The sequence below is a fragment of the Megascapheus bottae genome, chromosome 24, assembly GCF_031878675.1.
Source record: "Megascapheus bottae isolate mThoBot1 chromosome 24, mThoBot2.hap1, whole genome shotgun sequence".
NCBI lineage: Eukaryota > Metazoa > Chordata > Mammalia > Rodentia > Geomyidae > Megascapheus > Megascapheus bottae.
This window is the reverse complement of record NC_143532.1, coordinates 8,971,108-8,997,594: the sequence shown is the minus strand read 5'-3', so window position 1 is coordinate 8,997,594 and position 26,487 is coordinate 8,971,108. Positions and strand designations below refer to the sequence as shown.

Genomic DNA, 26,487 nt, shown 5'->3' with positions numbered 1-26,487 from the left:
CAATTTCAGACAGCCCCATCATTTCAGCCTTGATTGGGCTTCTTCACCTAAATTATTTCATGGTAGAAGGAGAGATAGAATATAAAATGAGAAGTCACAGATTCAGGATTAGGCTGCTGGTGTAGAACAACCCATTTTGGGGAAACTAACTTCCTCTATGAGCTCAGCATTAATGTCTTTTGAGGGCAACACCTCAAAATGGCCTATTTCTGATAGGCCTGATCTCTTAAAGGTCCTTCATTTCTTAGTCCTACCATCCCAGAGGAGTAAGATTCTAGCATATGAAACTGTGGGAGATGAACCATACCCAAACTATAGCATTTACCATTATATACTAAATTTGCTATACCTTTTGAAGAAGTAAAAAAAATATGTGTGTGTGTATATATATATATATATATATATATAATTACTATTTTGTCAATCTTGGGACTCAAATTCTGGGCTTGGGTGCTGTCCCTGAGCTCCATTTTGCTTAAGGCTAGGCTACCATTTCAGCCATAGCATCACTGCCAGCTTTTTCTGTGATTAATTGGAGAAAAGAATCTCATAGCCTTTTCTGCTCGGGCTGGCTTCAAACCATGATCCTCAGATCAACCTCCAGATTAGTTCAATGTCAGATGTCCTGGTAAGGAAATTTTCTTTTGTACCTGTTACTTCCAACTATTGTGTCTTTTGTTACCTATGAAATCTTTCTCTTCTAATAGAGGAACCATTTCATCCCTACAGGATTATGGTCTACATACTTTTTCAATCTTATTTGTTAGAATGTATGCCACAATTTATACCTTCCCCTCATCCTACATCATTCCTCCAGTTAAATGCCCATGAATAAATATGTGGCATTATAATTGTCTGAGCTGCCTGTGTGGGGAAAGGAAAATTTGGAAATTAAAGCATTCAAAGTAGTTAAAATTACATGGTGATTTAAATGATAATGTACATTGAAGTGACATATTTTATGTATTTCCTTTTCATCTTATATTTCCAGAGTCATTCCCAGAACATTCCATTTTTTAAAAAATCCCATCTGAAGTTATTTTAATTTTTTTTTCTTTCTTGTGAGTCATGGGGTTTGAACTCTGGGCCTGGGCGTTGTCCCTGAGATCTTCTAGTGATTAATTGGAGGTAAGAGTCTCACATTCTTTAGTGTCCAGGCTGGCTTTGAACCACAATTCTCAGACATTAGCCTCCTGAATAGCTAGAATTTCAGGCATGAGCCACCTCCCGTGGCTTAAAAGTTTGTTTTTTTTTAACAATAATCCAACACTTAGTAAGATATTTACTTTAGTAATATTTGTATATAAAAAAGAAAGTGATGGGGCTGGGAGTTTGGCCTAGTGGTAGAGTGCTTGCCTAGCATGCACAAAGACCTGGGTATGATTCCTCGGTACCACATATATAAAAAAAAAAGTTGGAAGTGGTGCTGTAACTCAAGTGGTAGAGTTTTAGCCTTGAGAAATCCCAAGGACAGTGCTCAGAGTTAAAGCCTCAGGTTAGGCAAAAAATTAAAAAAGTGAGTTATATACTAATAAGGAAGTCAGCTTCTGTTTTCCCCTTTTCAGTTGATATGAAGATAGAGTTAATCCAGTAAGAAGACTGGGTCCAAAATTTTGAAGTGAAAGATTCAATTCAAACAAATAATCAGTAGTTAAGGCTAAGTCAACTAGAAATCAGAAGTTAAAACTTAGAGTTTTAAAGTCAGGTACCAAGGACTCAAAATCTGGAAGCAGAGAACCGAGGATCTCGGTTTAAGCCAACCTGGGCACTAAAGAACATGAGACTCTTTTCTCCAATTAACCACTAAAAAAACCTGAAGTGGCATTGTGGCTCCATAGGTAGGGCAGTAGCCTTGAGCCTAAGAGCTCAGGGACAGTGTTCAAGCCTCACAACTGACAAAAAAAAATTCAGAAGCAGGCTGCATATCATTGTTATAGAAAATAACACCTTAGCCTTGCCATTTTTTTAATTGTATTTTTGTTTTGGTCATGGGGATTGAACTTGGCCTGGGAGCATCCCTGAGCTCTTTTTTTCATATATTTTTTATTGTAATTAATAGAAGGGTTACATTATATTCACCAGATAGAAGGTGCATTACTTCACAAACATTGATGCCCTTTCTCATGTTTTGGTCCTCATTTCCTTCCCCCCACCCCACATCTCATCTTGTTTTCCCTCCCTTCCTGTCCTATTTCAAATAATCAAATAAACATATATACATCATATCAGGTAACAAGGTAAAATACTGTAACGACATGAGATAACCAAGGGACAGCAAAAGAGATGAGAGATAACATAGCACATTAAAGACAACAATCACTCATTACATGGCTTCTGGAGGTCCTTTCATTTAGCGTCATCCTATATGGCCTTATGTATCTAGGTTTTGCCCTATTGTAAATCTCTGCTAGGAGAGTCCAAGTTTCTACTGATTCTGACAAATGAGGGAAACCATTGAGCCTATGTTCCTTTGAGTCTGGCTTACTTCACTTATTTTTTCTAAATGTTTACATTTCTTTACAAATGGTGCAATGTCATTCTTTCTGACAGCAGCATAGAATTCCATTGTGTATAAATAACACATCTTGTTGATCCACTCATCAACTGGGTTGGTTCCATATCTTTGCTATGGTAAATAGTGCTGCAGTGAACATCGTTGTGCTAGGGGATTTAGTATGTCCTTGTTTCTGGACGATTGGGTAAATGCCAAGTAGTGGAATTGCTGAGTCACAGTGGATCTCTGTGTTTACTCTTTTGAGGAACCACCCACCATACTGCCTTTCATAATGGTCGAATGAGTTTGCACTCCCACCAGCAGTGTATTAGTGATCCCTCCTGCCAGCGTCTGTTATTAGATTTCTTGATCATGGCCATTCTAACTGGAGTGAGGTGGAATCTTAAGAGTTGTTTTGATTTGCATTTCTTTTATGGCCAGAGATGTTGAGCATTTCTTCATGTGTCTATAGTCCATTCTTATTTCTACTTCAGAGAAGACTCTCTAAGTCCTTGGCCCATCTTTAATGGGATAGTTGTTTCTTTGGAGATTGAATCACTCCAAAACTATTTTTTTAACTGTTGTTGCAGGGTATAAAATTAACCCTCAAAAATCAACTGCCTTCCTATATGCCAACAATGAGAGGAACGAGGCAGCAATCAGGAAAGCAACTACTTTTGCAATAGCCTCAAAGAAAACAAAGTACCTAGGAATTAACTAAGAATATAAAGGACCTTTTTTTTTTTTTTTTTGCCAGTTGTGAGGCTTGGGCTCAGGGCCTGAGCACTGTCCTTGGATTTTTCAAGGTTAGCACTCTACCACTTGAGCCTCAGCACCACTGCTGGCTTTTTTCTATGTATGTGGTACCAAGGAATCGAACCTGGGTCTTCGTGCATGCTAGGCAAGTACTCTACCACTAGGCCAAACTCCCAGCCCTATAAAGGACCTTTTTGATGAAAACTTTAAAACCCTGGAAAAGGAAATTAAAGCAGAACTGAGTAAATAGAAAAACCTTCCATGCTTCCTGGATTGGAAAAATTAACGTTGTAGAAATGGCAATCTTGCCAAGGGCTATCTACAAATTCAATGCAATACCCCTAAATATCCCAATGTCATTCTTTAAAGAAATAGAAGAGGCAATCCAAAATTTCCTATGGAATAATAAAAGACCCCATGTAGCAAAAACAATTCTTAGCAGAAAGAATAGCGCAGGAGGAATTTCAATACTAAATTTTAGACTATTACAGAGCTATAGTAACCAAAACATCTTGGTATTGATACAAGAACAGGTCTGAGGACCAATGGAATAGAACTGAGGACCCAGATATTAAACCACAGACCTATGCCATCTAATCTTTGACAAGGGAGCCAAAAAAATAGAATGGAAGAAAGACAGCCTCTTCAACAAGTGCTGGCAGAACTGGTTAAGCACCTGCAGAAAACTAAAGTTGGACCCTTCTTTGTCACCCTGTACCAGGATTAACTCCAATTGGATCAAAGACCTGGAGGAAAAAGATACCCTGAAAACTTTACAAGAAGGAATAGGAGATACACTAGGTCTCCTTGGCATAGGTCAAAACTTTAATAAGGACCCAGAAACACAACAAATCAGAGAAAGTCTGGATAAGTGGGACTGCATTAAACTCCAGAGCTTCTGTATGGCAAAGGACATAGCTAGTAAACTAACTAGAAAGTCTACAGAGTGGGAGAAGATCTTCACTAACCATACAACAGACAAAGACCTCATATCCCTGAGCTCTTCAGCTCAAGGCTACCGTCCTACCCCTGAGCCAAGCCCCACTTCCCATTTTCTAGAGGTTAATTGGAGATAAAGAGTCTCGGGTCCTTTTGTGCCCGGGCTGGCTTTGAACCTTGATCCTCAGATCTCAGCCTCCTGAGTAGCTAGGATTGCAGGCATGAGCCACCTCACCTGGCAGCCTTGCTATTTTATACCTGTATAACAACTATAATGATCTCATAGCCCAGAAAGACTCTGGATTCATTTTATGACCATACCATTGCTGGGTAAGTAACTGAAAGTTACTATTTCATGTTAAATGCCAACTCAGGTTTTACAGTAAAGTGTTATAACAAACATGGTTCAGGCCCAGTTTCATTGGACATGTAAGTCGATATAATTTCAATATGAATAAAAGCAGTTCTTATTTGACGTACATATTTCTTAGCTAGTTCTCTTTCTATAAGTTGATTAATTTTTATGACTTTTATATATTACATCTAGGAATTTAATAACAGAAAAGTTTTCAAATGTATTTGGGTCATTGCTTGACAGAAAAGAATTATACCAGCATGAATATCATTCAGTATTTTGTCTTTTTAGGGAGAAGAAAACAGTCACATTTGACCTGTTTTTCTGGTAGTGTAAACTTAGCTTAGTCATCTTAGCATTCTCTATGCTACATGGTATTTGGCACTTACTGATTGTTCAGTACCTATTTTGGGGACAAATGCTATGTTGGTCATATAAAATAATTCTTTAGCTGGGTGTAGTAGCACAAGCCTGAAATCCCAACATTCAGAAAGTGTTATCAAGAGGATTGCCAGTTCAGAGCCAGCCTCAGTTACATAGTGTTGTACCCAAATTCCTAGAACCCTGAAAAGACCACCAGAGGCCACAGTCAAAGCTAAAAAGCAAGGGTGGTTTATTTATGAGTCTAGACTCGGACCTCCGCGTACCCGTAGCCGGCAATGCTGAGAGGTCCTGAGCAAGAACTTTACACAGCTTTTATAGGGGAATTACAATTACCTGATTGGCTATTTGATAACTCAAACCACTGGTCGAATCAGCTCAGGTGTCTAACCACTGAGCACCAAGCTGTTACCACCTGGGGTTCAAGTACATGGACCCTGAACAAGGGGGAGGGTCAGCCCCAGAACATGAGACAGGAGGGAAAACCGAGGGAAAAAATTCCTTCACTTTGCTCCCTTTCCCGTTTTAACACCATTAGGTGGAAATGCACAACTATGAGTATTTACCCACACAAAGTCCCTGTCCAGATACTGCCCATAACTATTGATTTTGGCGGCGTAACTATTTTTAACTGGCTACTTTTGGTCCAATCAGTCTTCCAAGTTGTCTCCACTGAGGGTTCTATGAAGTCTGGAAATGGGTCCACTGGCTTGGCATGGGTGTAATGGATCCAAGAAGCTACTCTGTCTACTTTGAGGGCGGTGGGTGTTGTCAGGGTGACCTGAAAGGGTCCTTTCCATCGTGGTTTCACGAGTACCCAATCACCTGGTCTATAGTGATGAGGCACCAGAGGTGGTTCCATCTTGTACAGGTACCTCAGCTTGGGCCAGACTTCTTGGCCACTATCTGTGCAGTTTGCCTTTTTGTGGGGAAGCCTTGACTCATAAAGTCAACCTCCCAATAGGCTCCTGGCTTGTCCCCTTGCTGCCTTGCCCCTAAATTTTGCCGATTTCTCCTTACATTATTTAGCTGACATAGTCATTCTCTGTTGCTCTCAGCTGTTTCTCCTCTGGGGCATCTCTATTATTAAAAACTGAGCGAGCAATCCTGAGTAAATCTTAGAGGACCTAGAAGGAAAAAGTATCCAATTTCGGTAGCTTCCTCTTAATATCTGAAGCCGCCTGGTTAACAAAAGGACATGACTACAGCTGCCTGATTTTCAGGGGCCTCGGGGTCCATTGGGGTGAACCGTCTAAAGGCTTCCATTAATCTCTCTAAATACTCAAGAGGGAGTTTCTGCTTTACCTTGAAAAACTGAATACACCTTAGCCAAATTAGTGGGCTTGCGAGCAGCAGCCCGGAGACCCGCCATTAGAGTCTGGTGATAAACCCATAGCCTGCCTCTACCTTCTGCCATGTTGTAGTCCCATTTATCATAAATGCAAGAGTGCACCAAAAGTCTCAGATTTCTACAGACAGGTGACATCGATAAACAAATTCACATTTAAATCTCTAAAACTTTTAACTCAAGGAAATAGCCAAATTCCCTAATACCTCTGGGCTAAACAAGATACAATATTAAACAGCTCTACCCAATTACGTTTAAAGCGTGCAAAATTAGTGTCAGCTGTACATTTTCTGGAAGTTTGTTTTAAGAGTTTTGCCAATCTTACTCTTGCAGGTGAGAACTAAGTTCTTTTACAAGGTACTTTAGCTTGTTACAACTGCTGCCACACGGGAGCGGCCATACCAGGCCCGAGACCTAGAAATACCTTAAAAAGCAAGATAAAAGTAGAAACCTTTAAGTACCCCCAAATTTTGATGGCATGCCTGGCAGCAGTCAAAGTGAGGAAGACACCTGGGGCCCTGAAAAACTCTCCAGGGGCGCCTCTCCATGAAGACTTCCATTCTCTGGCAGCTGGCCCGCCAAGGCCATCCTACCTATTAGGGGGCAAGAGTAACATCTCAGTCCTGGGGGAACCAAGACTGATGCCTGTGTCCTGCCACCAATTGTCTTAGTGACAAGGATACAAAAACCAAGAACCCATAAAAACATCTAACAAAACATTTAGGGCTGGTACCAGACAAGACAAAAACATAACATAGAAGCAGAGACCCCAAATTTTCTCTTTAAAATGTTGCAAGACCAAGTCTAGGTTAACAGTAAGGAATTTGATCAGGGTGGCCAGATCATCCTGGTAAGAAAATTTTCTCCCTAACCTTCCGAATTATGGGGAGGCTGGAGGTGCCCTCTGGGGGCAAGAGGGTATTCTGAGCCTGACCCATCTCGGCAGGGAGCAGCACCCAAACTGAAAGAGAAACTAGACAAACAACAGAAACATACACATGCGATAACCAGAAGGGAACTGTTAGACAGAGGGGCGGTCACAGCATGATCGTCCTAACAGCAGTTGCCCAACACAGCCTGAGTGGGACTATCAAACAGAGGGATGGTTGCAGCACGGCCGTCCTGACAATAGTTCCCCAGAAGGGCGCAGGGGACGTCTCCCACTGGCCCCGTGAACAATTCTATAGCACGTCGCCAGGATTCTTTGTTGACCAAGATACAGAACCTATAGGCAACCCAGATTAACAGATTATCAGATAAACCATAATACACAGAGACAAACAAAGCCAGCCTATTTACCGCGGTTTTTCCACGACCCGTTGACTAGGCGTCTGAGTGGGCTTGGGGGTTCCCGGCCCATGCACCAAATGTTGTACCCGAATCCCTAGAACCCCAAAAAGACCACCAGAGGCCACAGTCAAAGCTAAAAAGCAAGGGTCGTTTATTTATGAGTCTAGACTTGGACCTCTGCGTACCTGTAGCCGGCAACGCTGAGAGGTCCTGAGCAAGAACTTTACACAGCTTTTATAGGGGAATTACAATTACCTGATTGGCTATTTGATAATTCAAACCACTGGTCGAATCAGAGCTCAGGTGTTTAACCACTGAGCACCAAGCTGTTACCACCTGGGGTTCAAGTACATGGGCCCTGAACAAGGGGGAGGGTCATTCCCAGAACATGAGACAATCTTGGCACAACAATAGCAAGACCTTGTCTTAAATTATCAAAAATTAAATTAAAAAAATAGATCATTTGAAACCTAGTACACACTTTTTCTTTTTCTTTTTAGATTTTCTCAGCTGAAGAGCCTGAATTTATCTCATAATAAACTTGGGTTGTTTCCTGTATCATTATGTGAGATTTCTACTCTGACTGAGCTCAACCTTTCCTGTAATGGATTTTATGACCTGCCAAGTCATATTGGCAGTCTTCTAAAGTAAGTGTCCGACTTTTTACTAGATTCTTCATTTCCCTTGGATATAAGGAACTTATCAGTCATTTGAAGTGAAGGTAGTATCCTAAGATTTGGCAGTGAACTAAATCATGTAATTATTAGGATTCCAGTCCACAGTAGTTTTGATACCTGAAATCTCCATGTCAATAGCAGTATCAGAGGCCCTGAATTTTTTTTTTGTCGGTGGTAGTAGAACCTGAACTCTGGACCTGGGCATTGTCCCTGAGCTCTTCAGCTCAAGGCTACCACCCTACCCCTTGGAGCCACAGCACCACTTCCAGTTTTCTGGTGGTTAACTGGAGATAAGAGTCTCACACACTTAATAAGGACTTTAGTGTCTGGGCTGGCTTTGAACGACAGTTCTCAGATCTCAGCCTCCTGAGTAGCTAGGATTACAGATGTGAGCCACCATATCCGGCTTTCTGACTCTTTAACATCAAAGAACCCATCCTTGGATATTATATTGAAACCATCTGTGTCTGTGGGTTTAGAGTTAGGATGTCTATGGGTCCAGAGTTAGGATGTTTTGCCACTGTTGGGTTGGTAATAAATTAGTGACAAATACCAGGATCTGTAACTCTAGTTGTATGTATTTGAATGAAGTCTTTAGTAACATACACTTGTTTTGGTTCTCTGTCCCCCAGTCTTCAAACACTCTGTCTTGATGGCAACTTTCTGACTACTTTGCCTGAAGAACTGGGAAATCTACAACAGCTTTCCTCCCTGGGAATTTCCTTCAATAACTTTAATCAAATTCCTGAGATTTATGAGAAACTCACGATGTTAGATAAAATAATTCTGGCAGGAAATTGCCTGGAAGTCTTGAACTTAGGAGTGCTGACCAGGATGAGCCATATCAAACACGTGGATTTAAGGTGAGTTGTTTATTATCAGAGCTTCCTTTGCCTGGACTTCAGTGAGCTATGAAAGCCTTTTCTTTACAAATACTTCTTTAAAACATTAGGATTTTACAACAATGTGGAACTATTTTCTTTTAAAAATTATTTTCTTTTATTTTTTTATTTATTGGCAGTACTGGGTTTGAACCCATGGCCTTGTACTTATTAGGCAGATCTCTACCATTGAGCTATACCTCCAGGTGTTTGAAATATTTTCAAAGCTGTAAAACTGCATTTATCACTCATTAACATTAAGGATCAAGTAATTTTTATCACATAATAGAGAATATTAAATTCCCTTTGTTGAAGATTATTCTGATTTTTCCTTAAGGCAACATTTTATGAGAATTCCCATTTCCTCACATACTGTTTTTCAATTGTTATCAGCCATCCTGATGGCTCACATCTATAATTCTAGCTACTCAAGAGGCTGAGATCTGTGGATCCAGTTCAAAGCCAGCCCCAGACAGGAAAGTCTGTGAGACTCTTATCTCCAGTTAACCATTAGAAAAGCAGAAATGGTACTGTTGCTCAAGGTAGCAGAGCTCTTTTGAGCACAAAAGCTCAGGCCCTGAGTTCAAGCCCTAGAACTGACAAAAAGAAAATAGTATATATCATTGTCTTAGTATGTATTTGGCTATGAGTGAAGTTGACCATTTTGTTTTAAATATATATAATATTTTTTTTTTGCCAGTCCTGGGCTTGAGCTCAGGGCTTAAGCACTGTCCTTGGACTTTCTCAAGGCTAGAGCTCTACCACTTGAGCCTCAGCACCACTTCTGGCTTTTTTCTATGTATGTGGTACCGAGGAATCGAACCCGGGTCTTCATGCATGCTAGGCAAGCACTTTAACCACTAGGCCAAACTCCTGGCCCTATATATAATAATATTATATATATCATATATATAAGTGGTAGAGCTCTCTATATAAATACCTTATACATAGAAGTGGTAGAGCATTATCATATATATATATATAAAATTATTAGTTTGTAGTAGTTCTTAACCATAAACTTGACCATTTTTCTGTTGAGTCACTGTGTTTCTTCTTGAATAACATTGTGTTGTAATTGAAATGTTCAAGATTTACTACTAAGAATGTTTAAAAAGGATTTTCTTTTCCTTCGTGTGTGTGTGTGTGTGTGTGTGTGTGTGTGTGTGTGTGTGTGTGTGTGTGTGTATGTATGTATGTATGCTGGTCCTAGGACATGAACTCAGGGACTGAGCTCTGTCCCTGAACTTCTTTTTGCTCAAGGCTAGTGCTCTACCACTTGAGCCACAGCACCACTTCTGTCTTTTTCTGAGGAGTTCATAGAAGGCTCACAGATTTTCCTGCCTAGCCTGGCTTTGAACTGTGAGCCTCAGGTCTCAGCCTCCTGAGTAACTAGGATTACAGGTGTGAGCACCAGTGCCTAGCAGATTTTTTTTTTGTCATTGTTGGCCTGAGTGCTGTCCCTGAGCTCTTCAGCTCAAGGCTAGTGTTCTACCATTTGAGCTACTGCACATTTCTCAGATTCCATTTTCTACTCACAGTATTTTCCTACAACCCACAAATACCTACTGGATGGTCTATCACTTGCCCCAAACCATCAATAGCCCTTGTAAAAGAAATAGTAAAAGATTTATTGAAATACAGGAAAAAGAAGACAGACACACATGAGGTATATAGTTAAAACTAAGAATTCATATTCTGGAGTTTGCCTTTGAAATGTCTCATGTATGTATAGATTATTTTCTCCATTAATGTCAGATGAATCTTAGCACTAGAGACAGAGCAGGCACAATGATGGAAAGAGCAGTAGCTGCTTAATTTCTCACCTATGCAAAAGTGTGTGCATTTAGTCCTTTGCTCCCACCTACCCTTACTGCTATTTAGGTGGGAGTGTTAGCCTGTCTGTGAATATACTGCCCTCATTTGTTCCCCCTGATTTTTTTTTTTTGCCAATCCTGGGCTTGAACTCAGGCCTTGGGCACTATCCTTGAACACTTTTCTCAAGGCTAGCACTTTGCCACTTGAGCCATAGCACCACTTCTATTTTTTTCCATGGATGTGGTACCAGGGAACTGAACCCAGGGCTTCGTGGATGCTAAGCAAGCACTCTATCAACTATGCTACGCTCCTAGCCCTTCCCTTAACTTTTTATAGAATTTGTGTGTTTGCTTGTCTGGATTGGCCCAGCTGCCTTTTGAATTCTTTGCTTATAAATAATCTGTGGTCATTTCTGTGATACCTTGAAAATTGAGGCAAGTCATGAAAATCCCAAGTTGTTTTCAGTAAAAAAACAAAAACAAAAACAAAAAACAAACCATGTCATACTCTTATCTCCAATTAACCACCAGAAAATGGGAAGTGGAGCTGTGGCTCAAGGGGTAAAGTGGTATTTTTGAGCTGAAGAGCTTAGGGATAATACCAAGGCCCAGAGTTCAAGTCCCACAATCCTCCAAAAAAAAAAAAAGGCTGAGAGTTTCGTCTAGTGGTAGAGTGCTTGCCTAGCATGCACGAAGACCCAGGTTCGATTCCTCAGTACCACATACATAGAAAAAAAGCTGGAGATGATGCTGAGGCTCAAGTGATAGAGCTCTAGCCTTGAGACAGTCCAAGGACTCAGGCCCTGAGCTCAAGCCCAGGATTGCAAAAAAAAAAAAAAAAAAAAAAAAAAAAAAGAAATACAAAGAAAATTCAAGAAAAAGAATCAGATTGATCTTATTTTCATCCTCTGTACTTTCTATGTCATTTGCAACTGTCTCATGTTATGAACATGAATGTTCTACACATTATCTGTTTTGTTTTTTGTTTTTTTGCCAGTCCTGGGCTTGAGATCAGGGCCTGAGCAGTATCCTTGGACTTTCTCAAGGCTAGAGCTCTATCACTTGAGCCTCAGCATCATTTTCAGCTTTTTTCTATGTATGTGGTACCAAGGAATCAAACCCGGGTCTTCGTGCATGCTAGGCAAGCACTCTACCACTAAGCCAAACTCCCGGCCCCCCATTATCTGTTTTGAAAATTAAAATTTCTCCACTACAAAAAGTGTCATACTTTTTCTGTTTTTTAATATTTACACTTAATAGAATTTTTTCTAATTATTTTCTTATTTTTGAATATTAAGGATGAACTGTCTGAAATCTACAATTACTGAAAACCTGGAGGGAAATAAACACATCACCCACATGGATTTGCGGGACAATCAGCTGACTGACTTGGATCTTAGCTCCTTATGTAGTTTGGAATTGCTTCATTGTGAGCGGAATCAGCTGAGGGAGCTGACACTCAGTGGCTTCTCTCTCCGAACTCTCTATGCCAACTCAAACAGTGAGCTCCCTATCCAACCTCTTCTCACTTCTTTTTCAATTTTAGTGTGAGTCTTCTGAGAACAGTGGCATACAGGTCCTTCTTGCCTATTCTTCACAAGTTTTTTGGCTAATGGAAGCTTAGCTTTATCTTTTTACTTGAGATATGCACAAAAAGACTTGGCAAGATACTTTGAGATTCACTAAATGAACATATTAAAAGACATTTGAGTGGGTAGACTTTCATGTTCAGACAGTATTGATAATAGGGATTGGCAAACTACTGCTAAGGAATTAAATCTAATTTACCATCTTTTTTTGGTATGGTCTATAAAGAATGCTTTTTACATTTTTTGTAGGTTAAAAATTTTTTAAAAATAGCTGGGTGTGATGGCTTACACCTGTAATCCTGTACTTAGGAGGCTGAGATATGAAGATCACAGTTCAAAGCCAGACCAAGCACTTAAAAATGTCTGTGAGACGCTATCTCCAAGTAACCACCAGAAAACCAGAAGTGGTGCTGTGGCTCAAGGGGTAGGGTGGTAGCCTTGGGCTAAAGAGCTCAAGGACAGCACCCAGGCCCAGAATTCAAGTCCCACGACTGAAAAAAAATTTAAAAAAAAATTTTTGTGATGTGGAAATTCTGAGGCTGAGCTTGTTAATTCATACATGTAATTCCAGCTACTATTGAGGCAGAGATCAAGAGATAAGTTTGAGGCTCGCCTTTAGTAAGAACTTACCGCAGTCTACAAGCTGAACATAGTAGTATGTATCTGCGATACTAGGAGACATATATTGGAAGATCTCAGTTTGAAGATATGACCCTATGTGAAATATAATTGAAAGCAAAATAAAGTCTGGAGGCATGGCTCAAGTGGTAATATGCCTATCTAACAAACACAAAGTCTTGAGTTCATATCCAAGTGTCACCAAAAACTGGGAGTCATCTGTTTCCTGATCTGGGTATTGGTTCCACTGGCATATTCTGCTTATGAAAACTTACTGATATATATATATTTTAGATTGCTTTGAGGGCCAGGAGTGGTAGAGTGCTTGCCTAGCATGCATGAAGATCCAGATTTAATTCCTTGGTCCCACTACATAGAAAAAGTTGGACGTGGTGCTGTGGCTCAAATGGTAGAGCACTAGCCTTGAGAAAGCCCAAGGACAATGCTCAGGCCCTGAGTTCAAGTCCTGGGACTGGCAAAATAAAAGTCTAATAGATTTGGACTGGGAGTTTTGCCTAGTGGTAAGAGTGCTTGCTTATTATGCACGAAGTCATGGGTTCTATTCCTTGGTACCACATACATAGAAAAAGCCAAAAGTGGTGCTGTGGCCCAAGTAGTAGAGCACTAGGCCTTTAGAAAGCCCAAGGACAGTGCTTAGGCCCCAGGACTGGCAAACAAAAAAGATTGCTTTAGTATTTATATTAGACTTTAGTTAAAAGTTAGAATATTACTAGCAAAAATCCAGGTAATAAGCTGGGCACTGGTGGCTCATGCCTATAATTCTAGCCACTCAAGTGGCTTGAGATCTGAGCATTGTGGTTCAAAGCCAGCCCTGGCATGAAAGTACCTGAGATTCTTATCCAATTAACCACCAGAAAACCAGAAGTGGCACTGTGGCTCAAGTGGCAGAGTGGGAGCCATGAGCTGAAGAGCTCAGGGACAATGCCCAGGCCCTGAGTTCATGCCCCACGACAGACCAAAAAAAAAAAAATTCAAGTATTTTTTTCAAGATAAAATACTGAGTAGTTACTGTTAGTGTTTAACAACTAGTTGATCTAGTATAAATCCCGCAGAGCACACAATTAGTAATTGTATCTGTTTTCCAAGACAAGTTAGAATAAGGCAGTAGCCAAAATGAGTTGCTCAATAGTTTCTGTTTTTAGACATCTCAGTAAGAAGAATATCAAAGTTTTTCTGATATTTCATTAAGCTACTTTTGCTTTGTTTACTGGTAGCTCACTTGCTTTCTTCAAAGAATGTTGCTAACATGGTGTTTTGTTGTTGTTTTTTTAAAATAGGACTGACAGCTGTGAATATCTACCCAGTGCCCAATGCACTCACTTCCCTGGAACTCTCCAGGTGAGTGTCTCATGAAAGTGTGTTTGTTTGAGTCTAGTATTTAAGACCCATGTGGTGGATTCTTTGGCAGTTTTGTGTTACAATAAATCTAAACATACTGAAGTATTTGGCTAACCTAGAAAAAGGCAAAAGAATGAATAGGAGTCAAGTGAGTCTGATAGTATAGCATGTAGTTACATGAGGGACCTTCTAGAAATTGAAAGGTATCTATAAATTGTTTCTTCTTAAGGACTGTGGATCTAGGAGGTTAGACAAAAAAAGCTTATTACCTTTATGGCAGTGATTCTCTTTTTACCTAGTAGGATCAGATATTCTTTAGCGTTAGGTTGTAGCTTTACATTTAGTTGTAGTCTATAAAATTTTTTTCTTCAATACTCTTGTGACTCATGTTACAGTCTTGAGCCACTGGGCTTGGCTTTCACCTTCTAATTTAGTATTTAAGCATTCTCAGATACTAACTGTATTCTAGATAATGTACCAGAGGATGCCTTGAAATAGTGTCCCTGCTCCGAAGGGCTTACAGGCTAATGTGTTCATTGTATGCTAGTGAAATGGGTTCCTCTTGCCTGAGGTAAGTACTCCAGAGAAGGATTAGTTTATTTTGGCTCATGGGGTTTTTTGTTTGTTTGTTTTGGTTGTAGAACTTGAACTCAGGGCTTGAATGCTGGCCATGAACTTTTTTAAAAAGCTCAAGGCTAGTGCTCTACCAGTTTGAGTCACAGCCCCACTTCCAGTTGTCAGGTGGTTAATTGGAGATAAGGGTTTTGTGCCTTTCCTGCTTCAGCTGGTTTCAAACCACGATCCTCAGACATCAGCCTCCTGAGTAGCTAGGATTACAAGTGTGAGCCACCAGCATCCAGCTTTGGCTCATGGCTTTAGGTATTGAAGTCTGGTTTCTTGGCTTTGTTACCTTGAGCCTGTGACTAGACACATCATTGTGGCAGCAACACACATCAAAACTACGCAACCTCACGCCAGCAAAGAGAGAAGGAAGAGTTATGTTCCCAGTATCCCTCTCAAGGGCACATCCCAGTGAGCTGACTTCTTTCCCTTAGCTCTACCTCCTAAAAATTCCACCACAGGCTGGTGATCAGGTCTTCAGTTTCTGGTCCTAGGGACACTTATGACCCAAACCATAATAATCTGTCACCTTAAATCATGCTTTTTGCTTACTACTTATCTGCAGAAACCTGCTAGAGTGTGTCCCTGACTGGGCCTGTGAAGCGAAGAAGCTAGAAATACTAGATGTGAGTTTTAATCTTCTCACAGAGGTTCCTATGAGGTATGTGTGTGTGAGTGCATATATTGCATACATATGTGTGTATTTGCCTTCCTAGATTTGTGTTCCTTTTATTTTTGTAGTGAATATTGAATTCCTTCTGAGTGTAAGACAGAGTAAGGTGCCATAAGGATTGTAGTGATGGCTAATGCATTGTCTTGGCCTAAAAGAAACTTGGAGGAAGGTAGTGTGTCATGTACACTGATAATAACTGATAAAATGTACCAGAAGTTGCAGCATGAATGGTGATATGATAATAATGGTTACTTTTATAGAATGAATTATAATGTCCAAATAACTTCATTTTATGATTGTACCTAATTCTTTAAAAACCTTAATATGTAGATGCTGTCCTCCTCAGTTTAGGAAAGAGGAAATGAAGTATAGTTAGGTAATATGTCCAAGGTGTCACTTACCCTGTCAGAGATAGGAAGTGGCATTTGGATGTAGTCATTCTTGCTGTAGAGCTTCAGCTCTTAATCACAGCACTGTATAAATTGTTTTGGAAATTTAGAGGAGCTTTAAATAATTAGAGAATGCTTCATAAAGGAGATGGCATTTGGATTGATCTTTACCATATGGAAGGATTTCTCTCAGAGGACAGGGAGAATGGTGCTTGGTGGGTTAGAGTGGAGTATTCTGTACTCAAAAATGCCGATTAATACGTAAAATATGTGATTATGGACTCTTGAAAATTGGTCTAGAGGCTTTGTGGACCATTAAGTTTAATAACAAAGTCTGGTGTTAATCTTAATTCAAACACAAATTGTATCATTACTATTCAATGTGAGACCTTTGGCAAATCAAAGTCACTTAATCTTTCTGAAGTTCATCATTAAATAGGCTAGCACATTTTAAGCATTCAGTAAATAGTTTTTATTGTAATGAAGCTTTTATTACAATAAATTATTTTTACATGAAATTATTTCTCTTCTGTATGGAGTTTAATATTATTAGTAACTGTTCTGTAGATTTCATTCCTGTCTAGGCCTAAAAATCCAAATGGCTGTAGAAATTGCTTTAGTTTGCATCTTCTGTGCTGCTTGTGTCCATGACATCACCTTTTCTCAGAAGTACGTTCATGATTTTCTGGTGGATGGTGACCGCTTTCCTGGCTCAGTTCAGGCACTTGTCAATGATCCTATGATCTAGAAACAATGATTCTTCTATTAGTTGACTGGTTTTAGCTAAACAGCCTAGATCAGATTTAGAAGATTTAAGTAAGTTTTTTGTTTTTGTTTTTTGTACTGTCTCCCTAGAATCCTGAGTAGCTTGAGTCTTAGGAAACTGATGGTGGGCCACAATCATATCCAAGTTCTTCCCGCCCTGGTAGAGCACATCCCCCTGGAGGTGCTGGATGTCCAGCATAACCTTCTCTCCAGGCTGCCAGATACTCTCTTCTCCAAGGCCTTAAAGTGAGTACGAGATGTTCTTTTCTCCCAAGAGTAGAATCACTGGGTAAGCAAACTGCATTGACTTGTCACTGGAGTGATCTTTGGAACTCTGTTTACAGAGTCCACATGATGCTGGGTGGAGACTTAGAATTTTTATGAAAAAAATATGGCCATGTTTCATGAGGTCTTTAAAGTTGAAATAACTATCAAGTTCCTAAAGTTTTTGTGCTATAAAAAGTTTCAAACAGGTCAGGAAGATTTTCAACTCAGAAAATGAATACAGTTGTAATGCTTATTGTGACATTCCCTGGAACAGTTTCAGTTTTGCATTAGGGAGGGAAGGATTTATCACTAAATTCAATTTAATTCCAGCTTTACCAGATTATCTTTGAGTTACATTGTTTGTTTTCGGTTTCTTTTTTCTTTTTTTCTTGCTACCTACTTTGAAAACTGCATTAAAGGGTAAAAATAATTCCAAAACCCATTAGTTGCCATCTCATTTTAAATTTACTAGTAGATGGTATGTCTTCCTATTGAAAAACCTGTAATCAGGTTTACCTAATGTATATGTCTCCTTTAAAGGAAACCTATGTAGTGTATGTGTGTGTGTGTGTGTGTGTGTGTGTGTGTGTGTGTGTGTGTGTGTGTGTGTGTTTGCTGGTGATTAAATTCAGGCACTGTTGAACTTTTGTTTTGTTTTGTTTTGTTTTTTCCAGTCCTGGGCTTGAGGTCAGGGCCTAAGCACTGTCCTTGTGCTTTCTCAAGGATAGAGCCCTACCACTTGAGCCACAGCACCACTTCTGGCTTTTTCTATGTATGTATAGGAGGAATTGAACCTAGGTCTTCGTGCATGCTAGGCAAGCACTCTACCCCTAGGTCAAATTCCTGGCCTTTTATTTTTTATTTTTGTTATTACCTTTAGTTCTATAACATAAACTAGGGTTTTTTTGTTGTTGTTGTTGTTGGTTGTGGGGCTTGAACTATGGGCCTGGGTGTTGTCCCTTAGCTCTTCAGCTCAAGGCTACCACCTTATTCCTGGGCCTGGGTGTTGGTCCTGAGATCCTCAGCTCAAGGCTACCACCCTACCCCTTGAGCCACAATGCCACTTTCAGTTTTCTAGTGGTTAACTGGAGATAAGAGTTTCACAGATTTTAGCGCCCTGGTTGGCTTTGAACCTTGATCCTCAGATCTCAGCCTCCTGAGTAGCTAGGATTGCAGGCATGAGCCACTGCATCCAGCCATAAACTAGTTTTTAATAATAATATTCTACAATATAGAGAAGGCAATATCATAAGTTTAGAAATAAAGAAAGCAGAGATAATCAGTAACAATTTAATATAGGGATGCAGGAAATACAAAAAGCATTTAGCCTACAAGTGCCTTGTTCTCTGTTCTACAACTTATCCTCAATTTCTGCATTTGATTAAATATTTATTAAAAATCTTTGGAAATTCTAAAAAATAATGTTTGAAGGAAATATCCTTTTTTTCTTGTTTGCTGGTATTGCAGTTTAGATTAATGACTTTTTTATGTATTTGTTAGCAATATCTAACTGCATTTAGTGCTAATGACATTCTGAACCAAATTTGGCTTACAACTTTACCTTAAAATGTATAGTTACAGAAATTACTTAATTGAAGCAAATTGTCAACTTTTTTTTTTTTTTTTTTGGTGCTTGTCCTGGGACTTGAACTCAAGGCCTGGCCTGGGTGCTGTCCTTGAGGGTTTTTTTGCTCAAGACTAGCACTCTACCACTTGGGCCATTGTTTCACTTCTGGCTTTTTTGGGTAGTTTATTGGAGATAGGAATCTCATGGACTTTTTTTTTGCCAGTCCTGGGCTTGAGCTCAGGGCCTGAGCACTGTCCTTGGACTTTCTCAAGGCTAGAGCTCTATCACTTGAGCCTCAGCACCACTTCCGGCTTTTTTCTATATGTGGTACCGAGGAATCGAACCCAGGTCCTCATGCATGCTAGGCAAGCACTTTAACCACTAGGCCAAACTCCTGGCCCTCTCGTGGACTTTTTTACCTAACTGGCTTCAAACCTAAGTTCTCACATTTTAGCTTCCTGAATAGTTAGGATTACAGGTGTGAGCCACTAGAGCCTTGTATTGTCAACTAATTTAATACTAACTTTGTATAGAGCAGTTTTAGAGCAAAGGTAGACAGACACACCTTACCTACAATAATAGCAAAGTTAACTAGGAATGTGAATCATACACCATGAAAACACACAAATTTAATAGTATAAGGTTCCTTTTAATGAGAATAATCTATATGTACCCAACATTCTTGGCAGCTTTTAAAATCATAGTCATATTTTACTTCTTAGATTGACAAACAGTAAATCCAATTTTTTTTTTTTGGTCAATCATGGGACTTAAATTCTAGGCCTGGGAACTGTCCCTGAGTTCTTCAGCTTAAGATTACTGCCCTGTTCCTTGAGCCACGGCACCACTCCTGGTTTTCTGGTGGTGTTGGAGATAAGAGTCTCATGGACTTTACTGCCCTGGCTAGCTTTGAACCATGATTCTAAGATCTCAGCCTCCTGATTAGTTAGGAATATGGTTTAGTGGCAGATTGCTTGCCTCGCATGCATGAAGCTCTGGGTTCGATTCCTTGGTACCACAAACACAGAAAAAGCCAGAAGTGGTACTGTGGCTCAAATAGTAGAATGCTAGCCTTGAGAAAGCTCAGGGACAGTGCCCAGGCCCAGGACTGGCAAAAACCAAAAAGCATATATTCTTTGATCCCATAAATTCTGTTTCTAGGAATGTACCTTAAAGATATAATTAGATAATGATTCAGTATAATTTCCATGATCGTGTCCATTTGGAAATCCATTATTATTAAATAATCATGCTGATAAACTAGAAATTTTCTTTTTTCTTTTCTATTCTGTTCTTTTTTCCTCTTCTTTTCTTCTCTTTCTTTTCCTCTTCTTTTTTTTTCTTTCTTTGGTATTGAGGCTGGAACTTGGGGCCTCTGCATGTTAGGTAAGCCATCTAACATGGAGTTATACCCCAGCCCTTGTTTTGTTTCAGGGAGGTTGGATTGTCTGGAGTTACTTGTCAGGTTGCTACTCTGCCACTTGAGCCATGCCCCACTGTTTATTGCTTTAGCTAATTTTGAAATTAGGTCTCACATTTTTACCTGAACTAACTTGGACTGCACTCTCCTATTTATATTTCCTGTGCAACTGTGGTGCCATCCCTGCATCACCATGCTTGGCTTTATTTTTCAGGAGAGATCTTGATAACTTTTCCTTGGGTCGCCTTGAACTGTGAGTCCCTGATCTCTGCCTCCTGAGTAAGCTGGAGCCACCATGCCTAGGCTAGCTAGTGCCTTTTTTTTCTTCTTCTTCTTCTTCTTCTTCTTCTTCTTCTTCTTCTTCTTCTTCTTCTTCTTCTTCCTTCCTCCTCCTCCTCCTCCTCCTCCTCCTCCTCCTCCTCCTCCTCCTCCTCCTCCTCCTCCTCCTCCTCCTCCTCCTCTTCTTCTTCTTCTTCTTCTTCTTCTTCTTCTTCTTCTTCTTCTTCTTTTTGCCAGTCCTGGGCTTGAACTCAGGGCCTGTGCTTCTTTTTGCTAGTTGAGATATGAGTGTGGTACTCAACAGACCTTTCAGTGAAAATAAAGATGGCAAAAATGAAGCCTGGTTAGAATTCAGTCAGTGAGAAAAACCACTGCGAAAAGAAGACATGCCTATATGCTTTCTGGCAGTGGATAGACTCAGAGAAAACAACCTGGAGAAAATTATTCTTTTGAGTGTGTGAGCATAGAATGGCAACTCTCCAGACAGAAACCTGGGGTCTACATCATAAGAAAGTAACAAATAAATACAAATGAGTTGATGATCTATGTGTTCTTTCAGTCTCAGATACTTGAATGCGTCTGCAAATAATCTGGAGTCTTTGCCTTCTGCGTGTGCCGGGGAGGAGAGTCTGAGTGTGCTCCAGCTGCTGTATCTGACCAGCAACCTCCTGACAGACCAGTGCATTCCTGTCCTGGTTGGGCACCCACACCTGCGAATCTTGCACCTTGCAAACAACCAGCTACAGACCTTTCCTGCAAGGTGAATGAATGTAAAGTGTGATGACTTGAGAACATAAGGTTCATTTGCATTTGTCAGACTAAATTATACTTTATGTCATCTGACTTACTGGTGCTGTGATTTCACTAATCCAGTGGAAAAATCTCATGTTTTTTCTTGAAACAGTGTTTTGTTATGAAGCCCAGCGACCTTGTGATCCTTCTGCCCCAGCCTCTCTAGTGCTGATATTACTTGTGTTGTTAGCATGCCCAGCTTGGTTAAACATCAGTAACCAGAGAAAGTGTGGTTCAGACGTGTTTAATTTTTAGTTTTAATTATTTGAAATGTTCTGAAAATGTTTTCTGGAAAAGTACAGGCCTATGAAGTAATTTAAAGCATTTCTTTTTTCTTTCTTTCTTTTTTTGATCCCTCGTGGGGCTTGAACTCTGTCCCTAGTGCTGTTCCTGAGCTCTTCAGCTCAAGGCTAGCGCTCTACTACGTGAGCCACAGTGTCTGGTGGTTAAGAGTCTCACAGGCATTTTCATGTGTGTGCTGGCTTTGAACCACGATCCACAGATCTCATCCTTCTGAGTAACTAGGATTAGAGGCGTGAGCAACTGGGCACCTGGCTATTTAAAGAATTTCTAAAGATAGGATTTTTATTTCTCTTAGAATCAAGCTCAATTTTGAGTACTCAGAAGCTAGTTGAGATATAGATATGAATTTCTATTTAACAGTGAGAAGAATTCTGGCAGGGATAGTATAGGAAAAGAGATGGAACTTGAGTATGTGTACATTATGTATAAATACATTAATAAGTTAAAGTAAGTTATAAGACATTCTATCTTTAATATAGCATCATTTTGGGGGGTGAGATTTGAGATGGGGTCTAGCTGTGTAGCCCAGGCTTGCATATAACTGTGATCCAGAAGCTGGAAGTCGAGTGTCATCACTTTTTAAAAATTTGAAACATGGTTTGCCAAAATGTCTTCAGAAATTATCTTTGGTATTTCATAAAAGAATTTTATTTTGTTTCCAGTTCTTTCACTGAATATATATTTTACCAATTTTATAAGATTAGTTTTTAAAAGTATAAATTTTGTAAGAACATGAATTATTTTTGAAATGAGAAAAGTAGTATATAAAGTTTATGTAAGACAAATATTCATTGAAGAAATTGGGTAGGAAATTTAGCAAAATTATAGTAATTCTTATTATGTATGATTTTTTTCCCAACATTTTTCTCCATGTTATTGTTTAATGTTTTGATAATCTTTTTTTTTGCCAGTCCTGGGCTTGAGCTCAGGGCCTAAGCACTGTCCTTGGACTTTCTCAAGGCTAGAGCTCTACCACTTGAGCCTCAGCACCACTTCCAGGTTTTTTCTATGTATGTGGTACCAAGGAATTGAACCCAGGTCTTCATGCATGCTAGGCAATCCCTCTACCACTAGGCCAAACTTCTGGCCCAAGTTTTGATAATTTTTTCAGCCAGTAAATGAGAACCATTTGGTATGGTCCCCCATTTGTTACGGCCCCCCAAATGGTGCTGTATGTGCAATAAGAACTAGATGCGCACTTACTGAAAATGAATTGTTATGCTTAACTGTAGAAATTTAAAACTGAAACAAATCTTAGTGATGATTTAATACATAAATGAGCTTGCTCATTTTATGGCTGAGAGAGTCAGGGTCCACTGACCTTTGCTTACCTAGCATTTGACAGCTAGTTACTGACAAAGCAAGGACCTAGCCTAATCTTGGAACAGTAGGTCAATGCTTTTTGAGCCATATCTAAAATCAGGTAGTAAGATGTTTATGTCCAAAGCTGTATAGAAAGCAAGGGTAGTGGCCAGAAACACGCAGAGAGACAGGTGAAGTTGAGGTCTAGCAGCTCAGTCACATTACTGTGTCACTGTCTAGCTGTTATTTCCTGTGCTGTGGACCAGTTCGGCCTTCTGTACTCTGTGGCTTCTGTAAAATAGCACTCACTGGGCTAATGCTCTTTTTCAGCAAATTGAATAAACTGGAGCAATTGGAAGAACTGAACCTAAGTGGCAACAAGCTTAAAACCATTCCGACAACCATAGCAAATTGCAAAAGACTACACACCCTTGTTGCACACTCCAACAACATCAGTATTTTCCCAGAAATACTGCAGTTGCCTCTGATCCAGGTACTGATTTTGTGTGTGTGTGTGTGTGTGTGTGTGTGTGTGTGTGTGTGTGTGTGTGTGTGTGATAGGGGAGCAGAGGGTATTGGGGCTTGAATACAGGGCCTCACAGAGCCACCTTCCCAACAATTTTATGCTTAGAGTTATTCTTTTGGGATAGGGCTGCCTATTTTTTCTCTAGACCTGATCTTGGACTATGAACTTCCTGTGTGCCTCCCATATAGCTGGAATTACAAGCTTGTTTGTTGAATTCTTACATTTTACTGGGCTGACTTTGAATTGTGATTCTCCTGATTTCTGCCTCTGAAGTAGCTCAGATTACTGGGATGAATACCACCCAACCTCAGACCCATGGATTTTTATGTACTGGCATGCTGTCTTTATGAGAAAATGACAAGATTATAACATGCCTCTCTCATAAGGAGTGTAGATGAGACTATTCTTTTTCTTATAGGAAGAGGATAGTCTTCCTATAAGGAAGAGATTTGTACTCTTCTAATATGTTCAGTTTAGGATCAGGGCACATGGAATTCATTCCTGGGAAAAAATTTCAAGTCTCCTTCAAGGATTTACTTAAGTGGTTGAGTGATTGGTTGTAGAGAATAAACTATGCTATGTTTTCTTTTATTTCTCTGTTTTCAGTTTGTAGACCTAAGTTGCAATGACTTAACAGAAATACTAATTCCAGAGGTTCTGCCTGCTACTTTACAAGACCTTGACCTGACTGGAAATACAAATCTGGTTCTGGAACACAAGACACTGGACATGTTTAGGTAGGGAAGAAAAACTAGAAATTGAATCCATGTGTGCTCTGAGGCCCCCCAGCCAACTGTGAGTCTTCTTCAGGACTGTAGAGATCTCAACTAATTAAAAGAAGAGAATGTCCCTAGGGTCTCTTTGATTCAGTTATGAATGGGTGTTCTATCCAGTTGTTAGTCTGCTAATTTTATTTATTTATTTTTTTTTCTTTTTCACTAATTTTTTTTCTTCTTTTTTTTTTATTGTAATTAGTAAAAGGGTTACATGATATTTGCCAGATAGAAGGTGCATTAATTCACATACATTGATACCCTTTCACATGTCTTGGTACCCGTTTCCCTCCCCCCCCATAGTCTGCTAATTTTACATGGTTGGTCTAGATATTATTAGTAGCGCAGCCTCGTTGTTCCAAGACTTCATTATACTGTTAACACTTTAAGTAGACAGTGTCTGAAACTTAGAAGTCTTCATCATGTATTGATTTTGATAGTATTAATCACCTATATCTTTTATTCCTTTCTTTGCTTTCCCTGTATCTGATTAGCCAGGAGCTAATCAACCCCTTTTATTTTGATTTCCTTGTAAATGAATCTTAGTCTGTCAAGAGATTATTTTATAAAAACATGTTTTAGTTGGGATAGTTTTTGACAGAAGGTACACTGGGGTGGGGGAGAAGAGAGAGTGGAGAAACATTATTAATCTTCCCTTCTTTTACCTCCCACAGCCATATCACAACCCTGAAAATTGATCAGAAACCTTTACCAACCACAGATTCAACAGTTACTTCAACGTTCTGGAGCCATGGACTGGCTGAGATGGCAGGACAGAGAAATAAGTGAGTGTATTTATCCTGTAAAGTGAGAAAGAGGAAAGGCAGGCCCTGACATCTTATAGTCACAGCTTAGACTGTGTTGTTTTATCACACAAAAACAAATCATAGCAAGTTAACATCAGTTAAGATACCTCTGAAATCATGATAAAGAAATAAAAAGCAAAGGGAATATTCAACCCCCAAAACACCAAACATCTCCTTATGGCCTTTTCCTGCTAATTTTCCTCCACCATCTGTCAGATTTAGATTGAGTGAGAGACCCATTGGTGTAACAGCCCTGCTTTCTGACAGTCATCAATCTGGTACAGTTCTTCACTTCCTAAGGCATTCTCGACAGTGTTCCAATGAAAGTCCAAGTCAAATGATAGTTTCTTCCCAGCACTCACTTCCCTGTGTACTCCAGAGTTCCATGTGTGCAGTTTTTCTGGATGGAAGTAGTAAACCTAGCTTCAACCACAGACGTGTTCTGCTGGTCTTTGGCTGATCATTGACTAAACTAGTCCCTAATCATTATGACAAGAAAACATCTTATTTTACCAGCATTTGACAGCATTGCAAAGCTAATAAGTATTACCCATTAATATGGTTAAATTCTTTCCTTAGGATGTCAATTCTTTAAGATGCTGCTTCATTATCTAGGGATGTTTTTCTTGTATAGATTAAGATTTACCACTTTGCTTTGTCACCTTTTATTAACACCTGGTGAAAGAATGCTTCAACAAGTATCTTTCTTTGATGATTATGTTCTTGTCTTTCTCTGGAGGCTCTGTGTTTCTGCCCTCGCTATGGATAACTTTGCAGAGGGGGTGGGAGCTGTGTATGGCATGTTTGATGGAGACCGCAATGAGGAGCTCCCTCGCCTGCTGCAGTGTACAATGGCAGATGTGCTTTTGGAAGAGGTACAAAAGTCTACAAATGACACAGTTTTCATGGCCAATACCTTCTTGGTATCTCACAGGTGAGCAGATGGGTTGAATCATCCCTAACTCAGATCTACTTTTTTTTTTGTCAGTCATGGGGCTTGAACTCTGGGCCTGGGTGTTGTCCCTGAACTCTTCAGCTCAAGGCTACCACCCTACCCCTTGAGCCATAGCCCCACTTCCCATTTCCTAGTGATTAATTGGAGATAAGAGTCTCAGGTTCTTTAGTGCCCAGGCTGGCTTTGAACCTAGATCCTCAGACCTCAGTCTCATGAGAAGCTAGGGTTACAAGCGTGAGCCACCACACTCAGCTCTACTTTTTGAAAACTAAGTTTATGTATGAGGCTGTGGTTTATGGCTGTGGGCAAGAAGTGATCCTGTTCCTTCTTTCATCTTTTTTCTTTCTATACAGGTAGATAGAACTGTGTTTTTCATTTGTTTGTTTTTAAGAACTTTTGGAAAAGTATTGCTCTAAGGCCCTGACTCTAAGAATACTTTCAAAAAACAGCTCAATTTTATATTGGGCGCCAGGGGCTCATGCCTGTAATCCTTAAATACTGAGGATGGAAGTTCAAAGGCAGCCCGGTCAGAAAAGTTCCATAAGAAT

At 39.8% G+C, this 26,487-nt stretch overlaps 1 protein-coding gene across 1 annotated transcript in view; it reads left to right on the top strand.

Annotated features, from left to right (window-relative positions):
- Phlpp2 (PH domain and leucine rich repeat protein phosphatase 2) overlaps window positions 1–26,487 on the top strand; it is a 66,390-nt gene that overhangs the window by 30,096 nt on the left and 9,807 nt on the right. The window contains exons 7-17 of the mRNA XM_090357325.1: window positions 8,064–8,210; window positions 8,873–9,103; window positions 12,234–12,436; window positions 14,441–14,501; window positions 15,688–15,783; window positions 17,040–17,195; window positions 21,042–21,242; window positions 23,210–23,372; window positions 24,012–24,142; window positions 24,853–24,963; window positions 25,724–25,918. Of these exons, the coding sequence (XP_090213451.1) occupies window positions 8,064–8,210; window positions 8,873–9,103; window positions 12,234–12,436; window positions 14,441–14,501; window positions 15,688–15,783; window positions 17,040–17,195; window positions 21,042–21,242; window positions 23,210–23,372; window positions 24,012–24,142; window positions 24,853–24,963; window positions 25,724–25,918 (1,695 nt within the window). The remainder of the gene's footprint in view (window positions 1–8,063; window positions 8,211–8,872; window positions 9,104–12,233; window positions 12,437–14,440; window positions 14,502–15,687; window positions 15,784–17,039; window positions 17,196–21,041; window positions 21,243–23,209; window positions 23,373–24,011; window positions 24,143–24,852; window positions 24,964–25,723; window positions 25,919–26,487) is intronic.